We start from the raw sequence: 14492 nt of genomic DNA, 5'->3' as shown, positions 1-14492 counted from the left end.
AACACAATGCGCCGCCAGGGATTCAAATCCTGCACTGCCAGACGTGTCCCCCTGATGAAGAAAGTACACATCCAGGCCCGCCTGCGGTTCGCTAGAGAGCATTTGGATGATCCAGAAGAGGACTGGGAGAATGTGTTATGATCAGATGAAACCAAAATAGAACTTTTTGGTAGAAACACAGGTTCTCTTGTTTGGAGGAAAAAGAATACTGAATTGCACCATACCCACTGGGAAGCATGGGGGTGGAAACATCATGCTTTGGGGCTGTTTTTCTGCAAAGGGACCAGGACGACTGATCTGTGTAAAGGAAAGAATGAATGGGGCCATTTTTCGAGAGATTTTGAGTGAAAATCTCCTCCCATCAGCAAGGGCATTGAAGATGACACGTGGCTGTGTCTTTCAGCATGACAATGATCCCAAACACACAGCCAGGGCAACAAAGGAGTGGCTTCGCAAGAAACATTTCAAGGTCCTGGAGTGGCCTAGCCAGTCTCCAGGTCTCAAACCAATAGAAAATCTGTGGAGGGAGTTGAAAGTCCGTGTTGCCCAACGACAGCCCAAAACATCACTGCTCTAGAGGAGATCTGCATGGAGGAATGGGCCAAAATACCAGGAACAGTGTGTGAAAAGCTTGTGAAGAGTTACAGAAAATGTTCGGCCTCCGTTATTGCCAACAAAGGGTACATAACAAAGTATTGAGATGAACTTTTGGTATAGACCAAATACTTATTTTCCACCATGATTTGCAAATAAATTATTTAAAAATCAAACAATGTGATTTTCTGTTTTTTTTTCTTCCCCCATTCTGTCTCTCATGGTTGAGGTTTAACCATGTTGACAATTACAGGCCTCTCTAATATTTTCAGGTGGGAGAACTTGCACAATTAATGGTTCACTAAATACTTATTTGCCCCACTGTATGTTAGTGACGGGATCTGTCGTTCACTTGAGTAAACGAATCCATTCCGGTTCGTTCAGTAAAAAGATTCGTTCAAACGAATCGTTCAACGAATCTTTCGCCCCCCTCATCTCCCTCCCCGCCCAAATGAATCGTTCGGTTAGTGAACGGGAAGTGACGTTGCCGAACGAATCACCAAAGACCGCTTCGCAGTATAACTGAACGGGAAGTGACATTGCTTGGTCCCTCCCTCTCTTGCACATTGACCACTCGTCGTAGTTTCAGAAATGAGTGACAGGCGATATCATTCTGCTTACACAGACAGCCTCGTCTCCCTCCCGCTGCTGCAAAAGCGAGGGAGAACTTCCGCGTCGTCTGTCCTAGTTCTATGTGCTCAAAGTCATGGCTCGTGCTTGCATTTCGATTTAGGACACGGTTAAACATTGTCCTTTTGAGGGGGAAGTGGGGGTTTGGGGTCGGGGGCGCACGGACTTTCTTTAGCATGATCTTGCTCACATATACAATGCTGCTGCAGTGCTGCTACCAGCCAACGCGGCATGCTTGCTGTCACGAAAATAAAAATAAATCGAAAGTTTAATTTTTAAATATGGAACGACCAACACATCATATTTACCTCTCGCTCTGTTGTATTTTTGTTTTTTATTATTAAGATGATCGTATTGAATTTTTGCACTGGTATTAATAAATAAAATCCGGTCAGCTCCCCTGTCGTCCCCGCATCTCAGATCGTCAAATGCTGACGAGAAATAATTGTTTGCTCTTTATGATGTCGCCTTTCTACTCTCATTAGTCTGTTAAGAAAAATGTAGACATATTGCGACATCTCCCGTGTCCGCCCGCTTTGTTTTTGGGTGCTTGAGTAGCACATGATGGACGGATTGACATAATTTGTCAAACCAACCGACACCCTCTGACACGAAAAAAAAAAAAAAACACTCGGAAAAAATTGACATGTATATACAGTTTCATTGCAAATCAGTATTATGGTGATCATACTAAAAATTCTTTTTTTTTTCTGTGCACATATGAGGTAAATATCGTTGCCATGAAGCCTCCATATAGTGACAGTTCTCTGCCCGCTTCACTGCCGTCACGCGACCGCAGCTCAGCTTTTGCTTGCCTCGTAGGTACGCGTGTTTTAAATTACTGTAAATTTGATAGTATATAGTCATAGGTACAGTCCCGAGTCTGTTGAGAAAAGTAGAACACTAAACCATGCTCGCTAGATTTGTGTGGTGTTTTTGTCTGTTTGAGCAGCATTTGATAGGCTCCACGTTAACAAATATGTGACAAAGTCATTTCCTTTCATTTTATGACTCGTACACCGCATAGTCATTACTGGAAAGTGAAGTTAGCAGCAAGCTAGGTCAGGAACCGGAGGACCGAATCACTGAACGGGAAGTGACAAAACTCAGTCTTTCCCCCCCTGCCTGCACGCTGGCTGCTTATTGGCCACACGTGGAAATGAGTGACAGACGCCTTGATTCTGTTTCCGCTCCCTCCCCTGCCCGCGATGAAGCTGGCGTTTGATTGGTCGTGTGCGATGTCAGAAGACGCTGCCGCTTGCTCAACGCCCTCCCACGCAGCGAACAAGCGCCACCAACGTCATAGAACGAATCAGTGCAGATGGTGATTAGTTCGGTCTCGTTCACCCAAACAATTTGTTCAAAAAGAACGAATCGTTCGCGACCGATACAACACTACTGTATGTCATCATGTGACACAAATAAGTGCACTTTGTTGTTAACACAGTTCCTGGATAGGCTTTCCATCGCTGTCAATAGCACTGAAATTGAAAAACCTTCTCAATTTGTACCACAACCAAACACGCTGTTGTTTCATTTTTGGCTCTGTATTAAAAAGAACATCATCAGTCATTCATTCGGAGCAGGGGCAAAACGTGTTTTCTTGCAGGAGAGCTTTAACACTAATTTCTTCTGATAGCATTTTTGCAAGTGTTGGCTCCAAGCATGCCCCTAAATTTGTAAAGCGAAACCAAGTTTGTGTTCAACTGTTATCTCTGTTGTCGTCTTCCAACCTGTCTGTGTGTGTATGTTGTGTGTTTGTGTGCAAACTGGCTGGCCTCCAGCGTCTTGCCACTTCACTGCCACAGAAAGGATTTGTAACACTCAGCGACTCGCTCAGTGGGGGTCAGTGAGTCATTCAACTCATTGACATGGCTCAGCACATCTTTGCCATCTTTTGGAGGTTTTTTTTTTTTGCACAGTGTGCATGTTTCTAAGCCTGCAGCTGTACTGCCGTCGCTGCTGCATCATGCAAAATTTATTCTCTCTACACGCGGCGAGAGGATGAGCTGTGACGGCGCTGCTGGTGCTGCGGAGGAGGCGGCCATGTAGTCGTTCTGTAGTGCTGAGAAGGACAGCGGGGCTCGAGGTGTCGCTGCAAAAAGCGCAGCGGGAAGGCCATCGGAGCAACCTGTCAATGTGTGAAGTAGATTCACAGGAGCATGGTTTGTGTACATTTAGGGCAAGTGAGAGAGAAGTGGATTTTAAAAAATCTAAATATCAGACTTGTGGAGGCTTGTTTGTCGGCAGGAATGTACACTATATGGTATGCATGCTGGTGTGTACATAAAAAGCCCACATGGGGAAGAGGTGACCAACACAAAAGCGAGTAGCAAAAAATTACCAACCTTGTTTTGTTTACTCAATACAAAAATAAATGTTATAAACTCTTTGGCTGCCATTGACCCCAATAGGCGTCCATTCCATTTGAACTGAGAAGACTGACAGCACATAAACGATGTCATTCGCTAGTGACAAACTCATTTAAATTCACAGTAGAAGGATGAATAGAGCCACGTGTTTGGATATTTATTATTGTCAATGGCACTGAAAGAATTAAAATGTGAAGGAGCTGATCATAGTTAAAACATTTTATTTCGCAGTATAAATTTATTTGAAATTCGGAAAAAAAGTGAAATTTATAAAAATTTAGCATTATCTTCATGAAGACCCAGCCTTGGGGCCACCTCTATTATCATGAGATTGCGTAGGTGTATCTCATGGTGTGTCCTGTGGGAAATGAAGGGCCTTGCCAGAGCAGGTCATGGTGATGAGCGGCATTAATCCTGCATGGCTGCATCTCAAATCAGGGTCTCGACTCCACACTCGCACACTTTCCCTGCATGTCCTTTAATCTGCAACCCCATAAGTCACTACTTAAGTGTCTATGGCACTCTCGTAGATGATGATTCCTTGTGATTGATAAAACGGTGATGAGTACTTTGAAAGATACCTACCAAGGATGCTGGCAAAACTGAAGTTGGTCACAGCACACCCATGCGATATCATGGTCATATTTTTGCTTTTTAATTAATATTTTGACTGTGATTTTAGAATGTCCTGAGAAGCCAGAGTCCTCAAGCCAAATCGATCACAAGCAAACACAAATCATATTGGTTTTTGACAGACTGTTGATGTTTCTCGCATCTGTAGAATGATTCTAAATAAAGGCCTCACATGTGGCTAAAGCTGAGGTCAAATCTGAGCCACCAAACAAGAAAAGAACTCCATCTGTCCGCCTCGACTTCCTCTTCTTCCTGTTCCTTTTACTTGGCAGCTTTAATATCTCCTCATCTTCCATCTGTCCTTCATCCAAAGTAAAAGCTCTGATTCTAAACACGTGTTTGAGCGCTCAGGTCGCCGGCTGAAACCGTGGGCCGAGTGAGATGCTTCAGTTATTTCCTGAGTGAGTCACTCAGGACCGAGGCCCGTTAAAGTGTTTTTAAAAGACTTGTTTGCCCTCGCTGCTATTTAACAAGGCATGTGCTATAAAACCTGAGCAGCCAATGACGAGAACTTTGAGTACCGTGTCCTTAGAATATCAGTGAAGATCTGAAATAAGACTGAACACACTTAATCCAGAATCAATTTTACATAAAATTCTTATCGGGTGAATGAAATCAAATATTGTGCCGTTTCTATTTAAGCCACTGCACGAATGTCCAGATTTATTGTATCTATGCAAATTCTTATGGGAATTGAATATCAATTAAACTGCTGACTAATTGGCTCTTTGACAAAAAGCAATTGATCATGTTGCAATGAGAAACAAACACAACATTGAGGTTAATGGAAAACATACATGCCAACCTGTTTCTCATGGATTAAATCAGGGTGTTTTTGTGACACGTGACAAATCGGTTGAGCACGATGTGAAAGTCTTTTCGACACAGAGACAAAGTGATAAGAACGCACACTGTCTGCAGTCGGCAGATGGCACACTGACAGATGGCCTCATCTGTTATCAGTTTGCAAAACAAGGTAACAACACATGTAACAAGCAGAGGTTGCGCTAGACTTTTTCGTTGTCTGTCATTTTGACTGACAGTGTCATAAAAATCCGGTCATCATCTATTTTTACCCGTCACTTACATTTTTAAAATGATAATAATAACATATTCAATAGTATTTTGTTTTCATTCATTTGTAATTAATATTTTGTCCGAACAAGCTTAACAAGAGGCAAACAGACAGCGGAGTGCACCAATCAGCGACGGGCAGACGTGCCGTTAGCGAAGCGATGAGGGCAGGACGAGGGACTTGCGCGCGGAAGTAAACATACGAGGAGAGCGGAGTTTATTCATCATAGCTAGCGCGAGACAGACTGTTGTCAATGACTCGTGTCGATGTGTTTTAGCTCATTTAAAACTGAATTTACCGTGGATTGGAACATATTCTCGGCTCTCCCGTTCACCATCCGTGTTGTTGTAGAGACGACTTTCAGCGCGCAAGAGTGACGTTGCTCGTGAAGAACACGTCACGCAAATAAACAAATCTGATTTGTCGATTGATTTTGTACCTACTCGAGAGGCCGTTAATGGGCTGGGTCCCAGACTTTTCTCTCAGTGTTTGAAAAATACAGGGAGAACAGTCTGGCCGTGCCAGGCAAACACTCAGTTTACTCATTTTTCCGAGTAAGGCCAACGACGTCATGCATCAAGAGAGACAATAGCTAATTAATATGCTCACTCGCCACCCTGTGGTCTGGGGTGTGAATTGCAACCTGTCAAAATGACAGATGGACGTCAATTTTTTCTGTCACCGTTTTAAAAAACCGGTCAACGACGGAAAATATTCGATTAACGCGACCCCTGGTAACAAGGAAACGATACATAAGGTAGAGCAAGGCTTTAGTGAAGCGGCTTCCCTTAATGAAGAACAAGGAATTGCGCTGCCAAAACCACAAAAAAATGGGCTCGACTTTGCATCACTCGGAAAGACTGTAAAAAAAGGCATCGTTTCTCAGATCTAAACAATGGCCAACGGGCATGTCTTTAATAATCAACTAAACGTTTAGAATTTATAACACTTTATTTGGCACTGATGCACGTTTGGTTTTAGCTAAGGTGAATTGAACAACGTGAGAGTTCACAATTTGTATAACTGCGTTATCCAAAATACAGCTCCAGAGTTTAGGTGATAACGTTCACACTTGCACTTGATCAAACAATCTACATTATCTTTGCTATCGCACCAGAGTTCAGATTGTGGCATTTAATTTAACCTTGATCAGTTAAACTACACTTTCAAAGAAAATCCAGCAGTTTAGATAGTTGTGTTCACATTTCATCAAACTGCATTATCAGAGCGATCGAACCAGAATTCAAATGATGGTGATTGATTCACATTTGCTAAATATACAATAAATGACTTCATTCTCCGTCTTTCCAAGACATTTTGAATGCTAGTGTTTGGATGGTACAAACCAAGACTTGCCCAAAACCAGAAATCACTGAGACAAGGTAGAGATCCAGATTTTTGTGTTAACACCAAGGCCAGGACCGAATCCAATCTAAGACAGAGACCATGACTGAGTCTTCTGAGACCAGACCAAGAACTCAAGAAAAAAAAATGTAGTCTTGATCCATTACCTCTAACACATGTACTAGAGATGTCCCGATCGATTGATCACGTCATTTTCAAAGTATCGGAATCGGCAAAAAAATATCGGACATGCATTTTTTAATATATGTATATATATATTTTTTAATTAAATCGTTTTCTAATTGTATTTAACTTTACAGACAAAATGTCTTACACTCATCCAGAGTCTTTAGTTTTGGTTTAAAGCGGGGCTGTATAAATTTATCGCGTTGACGGCGGTAATAACATTAAAATATTTAATGCAATTGACGCATGCGCTGTACTACCCACTCACACATTGTCGCGTTCAATCTATAATGGCACCGTATTACGCATATATAGAACTAAAAGGCATTGTAAAACAGGTAGAGAGAATTCTGGCAGCCTTTGAAGCCTTTTTTTAATTGGCTAATGCCTTACAATCCCTCTCTCAACGATCAGAAATATCGTGGGAAGCAATGTGGGGTAGAAAGGTAGTAGTTGATCTTTTTCTTAACACCCTATTTTATTTCCCAACGCTGAGAAGATATATCAATTGGTACCATTACGCACAGTAATGGTTGCACTTCCCGTCATGCATTTGGGCAGAAGTTAAATGCCTGAATTATCATTAACTGAAAGCTCATAAAAATCCACTAGATGGCAATATGTAGTCACAATATACAAAGTCACATTTGTCCTTTAAGAATTACAAGTCTTTCTATCCGTGGATCCCTCTCACAGAAAGAATGTTAATAATGTAAATGCCATCTTGAGGATTTATTGTCATAATAAACAAATACAGTACTTATGTACTGTATGTTGAATATATATATTCGTCCGAGTTTTATTCATTTTTTTCTTAATGCATTGCCAAAATGTATATGATCGGGAAAAATTATCGGGAATGATTGGAATTGAATCGGGTGCAAAAAAAAGCAATCGGATCGGGAAATATCGGGATCGGCAGATACTCAAACTAAAACGATCGGGATCGGATCGGGAGCAAAAAAACATGATCGGAACAACCCTAACATGTACATAACTTTTGTTCTACTTACTGTTGTTAAGCAGTTGCTCAGAAAAGAGCAAGCTTTTATAGCTGCAAATAAAAGACCAACCACTTGTTTTCCTGTCCTCTACTTTTGAGCATCTGATACCTTTTAAAATGAAATTTCTCAGCGCAAGACCTTTTCAGCTGTCTGGATGGTGTTCTTCAGCTCAAACTCAGAGAAGTACATGGCATGTCTGTGTGAAATGGAGAAAAAAACGGGAGTTGACAGAGGCCAAGGTGGACCGGTTTGTCTCGACGGTCCGGTTGCTTTAGGAGGAATGTTGGCTAAAATTGTCTCTGAGCTGTCAGTGTGTGTTTATGCACTTCTGCTTAAGTATTAGTACAAGCTGTGAGTAGGTGTAATGACTTTTAGCGCACACCTTGGTAGTAGAAAGTTATACTTCACAAGGGAATACGTTGCTCCAAAAGCTGTCTGCTGATGGCATGCAACCCGGCGAATGGAAAAAGCGACGTGGTATGTATTTTTATCCGGTGTAATCACAAGTAGGTGTTCCTGACTTTGATACGCTTCGACTGCACGCTTGCATCATTCTCAGCCCGGCGGTGGGTTACGTGGATTTGCAATCCACTCATTTGTCCAGAGTTTGTGTGTTCCCAAACTGCGGGGAAGTGTTGATGTGCGTACATGGTTGCCATTGTTACGGGAAGGACCTGCCCGGTGTTCCCAGTCAAAGCAGACGCCTGTCCGTCCATTGTCTTGATGAAATGCTACAGAAATATCAGGAAACACTTTTAGACCTACTAAAACTCACTTTTAATAAGGAAAGTGGATGCTTCGAAGCAAGTCTGAAAAGAGATGTGTAAAAAAAGAATTTTAAAAAAAATCATGTTTGCTTGTTATATAATAGGTGGAAAATCCTGTTTTGTTTTTTGCAGTAAGCTAATTGCAGATGCTGTGAAGTTGAACAATTACATAAAATTGTAAAACTGGGTTGTGTCTTCTGTCAATGGCAGTGACTGAGTTAATCACTCAAGAAACAACCCATATTAAGAAAAACTAACATAATACATTTCACTAAATATGTCACACCATTACAGTTTGTTATCCAACAATGAGTAGCATTGAAATAAATGAATACTTCCCCTGTTATAACCAGTTTGAATGGTTTGCATGTGATCACAGTTTTCCTCGCTCTGACCCTTATGACTGACTCAAGCGGGTCAATCAGGGTTTTAGTTGAAACAAAGTCACAGGTTTTTTTCCCCACAATACAAGCAAGATTTTGTAGGACCCTTTACGTATTAAAAAAAATGTTTTAGTTTTAATTTAAATCCACAAAACTTTATCTTAATGGATTACAATTTGGTAATAGTTGTACTGATACTTTGAAATGTCATGTTTAATGCATCAGTTGTACAATCTCCCACGTGAAGTAGTGAATGATATCATATGACAGCGCACTTCCCACACACAGTGCAGAATGTGTACACAACACAGGTTCCACCTTTGCATATGATTTGTCTAGTCCTGCAAGGCGAGAGAGAGATCTTCATCTTGCCCAAACGTGGGTGTAATAGTACCCTAAATGTCATTGGCTGCCATTGACAGTGATAGACATCCAGTCTATTTGGACTGGGAGGGCTGACAACTAATTTTAACGGTTTTGACAGTGGATTAATCATTTCAAGACATTTTTGACCTAAAAATAAAAGGTCCATATCAGCTTCTTTGAGCCTGTAAAAGTAAATAGTAACTGATTTTTGTAGTCTTTGATGAAAGCAGGTTGATTATGTTTGTAATTATTCAAATTAGGACATTTGCAAATATGTGTTTTTGCTTTGGAAGAAAAATAATAGTTTTTTATATATACGTAGTATTCATTGGCCAACTTTTCTCAGCCCATTGTTTTCGGTGCCAACAAACATGTGCAGCTAAAATGTTAAGCACAGAGTAATATAACAATTAATAACACAGGATTCATAAATATTAACTTACTCAGAGATTTCAAACTCAAGGGCCGCCACATTATTTTGTGTGGCTCGTGAAAGTAAATCATATGCATCGACTTCATGTTTCTTGCTCAAATTTCTGTAGTCCTCATGGAAAGCTTGTGGACTACAGAATTTAGAGAATATTCGTGTTTTTTTTTTTTTTTAATCTTAAAACTAATTATGATTTCGAATACAGAATTTACTACTTTTTCATATTTGTTTTGTAAATAAAATGATAATTATAAAACACAAAAAAGGACAATTTTGTTTTTCTTCCTTTTTGTCTTTTTATTGTCACATTAAACAACTAAAAATGGAATAAACAAATATATCTTTTTCATTTTTAAAATCAAAGTACAAAAAATTAAGAAATAAAATATTTATTTTAAATGAAAAAATGGACATATACAGTCATGGACATTGGCACCCCTGGAATATTTTCAGAAAATATAGCATTTCTCACAGAAATCAATGCAATTACAAATGTTTTCAATATGAATGTGTTTATTTCTTGGTTGTGCAAGCTTAGGAAAAACGCCAAAATTGACACAATTTTAGACAAAACTCAAAAAGTAGGCTGGACAAAATTGTTGGCACCCTCACCTCAATATTATGTTGCACATTCTTTGGAAGAAATAACAGAAAGCAATCGCTTCTTATAACCATCAACAAGTTTCGTGCACCTCTTAGACTGAATTTTGGACCACTCTATTTTTGTGAACTGTTCCGGGTCTCTCAGGTTTGAAGGGTGCCTTTTTGCAAAAACAATTCTGAGATTTCTCCATAGAGTTCAATGGGATTTTCTATCTGTGTATCGATGGCCACCTCAGAATTCTCCAGCACTTTGTCTCCAACCATTACTTGGTGCTATTTGAGCTATATTTATGGTCATTGTTCTGTTGGAACACCCATGACCTCTGACGCAGACCCAGTTATCTGATACTACATCCTACATTGCAGCCCAAGCTTCAGCTTTTTTGTGTTTTTCCAATGCAAATCCCCCCAAATAAACACATTCATATTGAAAACATTTGTAAACATTTGTTAATGTCTGGGAGAAATTGTGTATTTTCTGGAAAAATTCCAGGGGTGCCAATAATTTAGTCCATGACTGTATTTAAATGAAAAATATAAGATTAATATTTGCAAATAAGAAGCTAAAAAAAGAGTACCGTATTGGCCTGAATATAAGACGGTGTGTTTTTGCATGGGCGTCGTTTTATATTCGCGGTCTAGACGTTCTACACATTCATGACGCTAGATGTCGCCAGATATCATTGAAGCGATGTTCTGTCATGACAGATCTCAGCTACTCTCAAGTTTAACCAGTTTGCATTATTTAATTGCAATGTTTTTCCTTATTCAGATTTGTTTCAAGACTACAGTCACAGTTAGACTTCACTTTGATGGTTAATGCATTTATTGCAATTTTGTTGTTTTATCACAATAGATTAATTTATTTACATTTCAAAAACCAGAAGCCATTCATTTACGAATGTGATTGCACATTAGTTTACATATTTAAATGTTCAGATATTAAGATTTGAATGAGGCAAAATAACATGCTTTTTCTCTCAAATATATTGTTATAATCATTTGTTTGAGATGTACTGTAATTATTTTCTGTATAAAAATTAATTTGGTGTTCAAAAAGTCTTTTTTTCCAAACTTGAGTCTTGAAAAAGAGGGGGTAGTCTCATAATCAGGGCCGTCTTATATTCAGGCCAATATGGTAATTAGACAGATTAACAATTAAAATACCGAGTCAATTCGTTTGGTAACCTTTTAGTTGTCAATTACCAGTAGTTAGTTAATTGTCTGACACCCCTGATTTACCAAACCACAAAATCTTTGATTAGTCAACTATTAAATTATTATATTTATATTATATATTGTGGCAGCTCTCTATCCCTGTTAAAATGGATTGGACTTCAATTGTAAAGAATCTGGTGAATGGCGATCTCAAATCACACACAAAAAAAAAAAAACTAAAATCATATCTTAAAAGCTCATTAGCCACACGGTCTATGCAGTTCCAGTTGTGCTGTCTTGCCACCACCAAGCGCCATCCGTGCTGGGAGCGGTGGTTATTTTGGATGCCACTAAAGAATTAACGAGAAGTAGATCCCGCCGATAGGAAGAAACTTCGATTATTTCCATTTAAGGCCAAACAAAAGCGGAGAGTGGAAAATGTCTGAATTGCAAAGCTGCTTAGGCGAATGATTCACTCGGGGGTTTTCAATCAGCTCTCACCCCCACTTTGTGCTGGGATGGGGGCGGACTCGTGTGTATGAGTGTGCGTATATACTGTATGTATGTGTGTGTCTGTGAAAGCACAGGAGAGACACAATCTGCTATAACTCCATGTGAAAATGACCTACTTCCTGTCAGCTCATTCTCAACCGGATTGCTTATTTCTGATTCGTGTAGGGGGGAGGATAATGTGTGTGTGTCCTACGGCAGAGGTTGCCGTGGCATGTTTAAATGGCAGATAAGTAGGTATCCCAAGGGAGTTGCAGAGCAAGATGAAATATATGTGTGCGTTTGCACTGCGTCCATCTCCCTGTAGTGTTAATTAGCCAACACGTGAATCAAAGATAATATTTAAGCAGGTGTATGTGTCAATCCTACCTTTGTTTATTTGAATGGCGTTGACGGGGATAGACTTTCAATCCTTATGCACTTGGAAAGGCTGGTAGCTATTATTCAGCATTGATGGTGGTAGATGTCCAATCATGCGCCTTTTTTTATCATTCTGCTGTAATTTTAAAGGAGTTTGTCTTTGGTAGGCATCCAATCAGTTTGAACTGGGAGGGCTGCAGCGAATAAACGAATGTTCTATCGCTGTCAGTGGCAGGAAATGGGTTAATATGAAGATGTCTTCTCAAAAACAGGCAATGCTGGGGTATTTTTTAGAGCTGTTTTCACAATGTTTTGAATGGGTTGGCATACAAAAGCACACTGAAATGAAACCTTAGGATGCAAACCGTGAAGTGAACGTTTCTGAGGTGTTAGTTTATTTTGAAAAGTCTTCAATTTACTAATCTAAAAAGTCTTGGAAATGTATAGAATTTAGACTATTAGGTTTTTCTTAAATTTTACATTGGCCTGGTAGAGTTACTTGTTTTTTCTGTTCTGGTCTTAAAATGGCTTTACTTTTACTTGTAGAAACCTGTAGGAACCAGATTTTAGAAAAAAGCATCCTAAAATATTCGATTCAATTCATAATACAGTGGTACCTCGACATACGATCGCTTTGACACACGATCTTTTCGACGTAAAATTTGACTCGCCATTTGTTTCTACATAAGACGACATGCTCTAAATACGACGATCTATGACAGCACCACAGTTTCTTTGTTTTCCCGCAAGACGGACGCATGGCAGATTTCCTTGTGAGAGAAAGCAACATTGGTTCCAACAACGTTAGTGCAGGTGGTGAAAAATAGGAAAAAGGTGATGCTTACCGTTACCATTGACATGAAGATAGATACGATAGAAAAATATGAGCTTCAGGTGCGCATCAGTGATATGTCTCGCTCAACAATACAACCGTAAATGGTCAATGACGGTCCTCCTCCGTTCGCCAGTCTTTATAAATTAAGGTGGCAATTATTATTGTGGTAACATTGTCAAAGAAATCGCCAGCTTCGTCAGGTTTCTAATCGTTTATTCCATCAACATCAACGCCAGCATCAAAACATTAAAATAGAGTGCGGTTCTATTTTACTTCCTATCTCACCGTCACGTCAACCCCACGGTGCGTTCAAGTACAACAAAAAACGTCCGCCACATTAGAACCCAATTCGTTACATTATTAAAGGTATTATTATTATAACTACTATTATGTTACTATTCCGATTATTCATAATTTATTTGTTTTGCTCTTTGTAATTGCTATTTGCAATAGTAACAGCTAGGGGTGCACGAGCCGAATCATTCTTGATTCAGGTCAAGCTGTGTGCAGACGCACTCTTCCGAGCTCCCACGAGCAACTTATCTCAACCGATAAGCGTTCAGAGCCAACTCAGGGCCAGCAAGCTCGACTCCCAGTATGGCTCCAAAGAATTTGAAATCTGGATACTTGGATGAAATAAAATCCTCCATACAGATGTTCGCATCAAAAGGCTGGAAATTTTGGCTGACGATCTCGACCAGTGCCAACGCGCAAATGAGCTCATCATTTCGGGATTACAACTGACGCCTAGCCCAGGTGATACAGTGGCGCCCCTGGCAATCGCTAAAATGAAAGAGTATGGAATTAACTTGGAACCGCTGGACATCCGTCGCTGCTTTCTGCTCCCGTCTGGGGGGAGAGGACCGGCGACAGTGCTCATGAAGCTGTCAGAATGACAACTTGACTCGCCGAAATGCCGAAATTGCAAGAAAAGCACGTCAACTCAAGAACGCTGGGAAAATAGCCAACACCTGGGTCTCGGATTGCAGGATCCTTATCAAGATGCGGGATATGAAGATTAAAGCTATAAGGAGTCTTGAAGAGCTGACCCCACTCGAAAATTATGACCCAAATGATTAGCTTGATCCGGACCACAACTTCTACAATAGCATGTTGGATAACTGTAAATACTACACAGCGGACCAGTATAACAACTCTGTGGATGTGGACGGTAAGCTGAAACTTATCAACGCCAGGAGTCTCTACAAGACAATGACAAAGCCATAACCCTGTACGCCCTGA

The 14492-nt window shown here is 40.1% G+C and overlaps 1 protein-coding gene across 2 annotated transcripts in view; it reads left to right on the top strand.

The window, feature by feature from the left end:
* The window catches only part of LOC130904637 (cytohesin-3-like), a 52575-nt gene that overhangs the window by 12476 nt on the left and 25607 nt on the right, over positions 1-14492 (top strand). Inside the window, exon 1 of one of the 2 annotated variants that reach the window (XM_057817545.1) lies at positions 7887-8315. The exons of the other annotated variant lie outside the window; for it this stretch is intronic. Within the exon in view, the coding sequence (XP_057673528.1) occupies positions 8285-8315 (31 nt within the window). The 5' untranslated portion in view covers positions 7887-8284. Of the gene's footprint in view, positions 1-7886; positions 8316-14492 lie in introns of those variants that run through there. 2 annotated transcript variants of the gene reach the window in all.

This window comes from Corythoichthys intestinalis, chromosome 16, assembly GCF_030265065.1.
Source record: "Corythoichthys intestinalis isolate RoL2023-P3 chromosome 16, ASM3026506v1, whole genome shotgun sequence".
Classification (NCBI taxonomy): Eukaryota; Metazoa; Chordata; class Actinopteri; order Syngnathiformes; family Syngnathidae; genus Corythoichthys; species Corythoichthys intestinalis.
The sequence above is the reverse complement of the archived record's forward strand: the minus strand, read 5'-3'. Positions and strand labels throughout refer to the sequence as shown.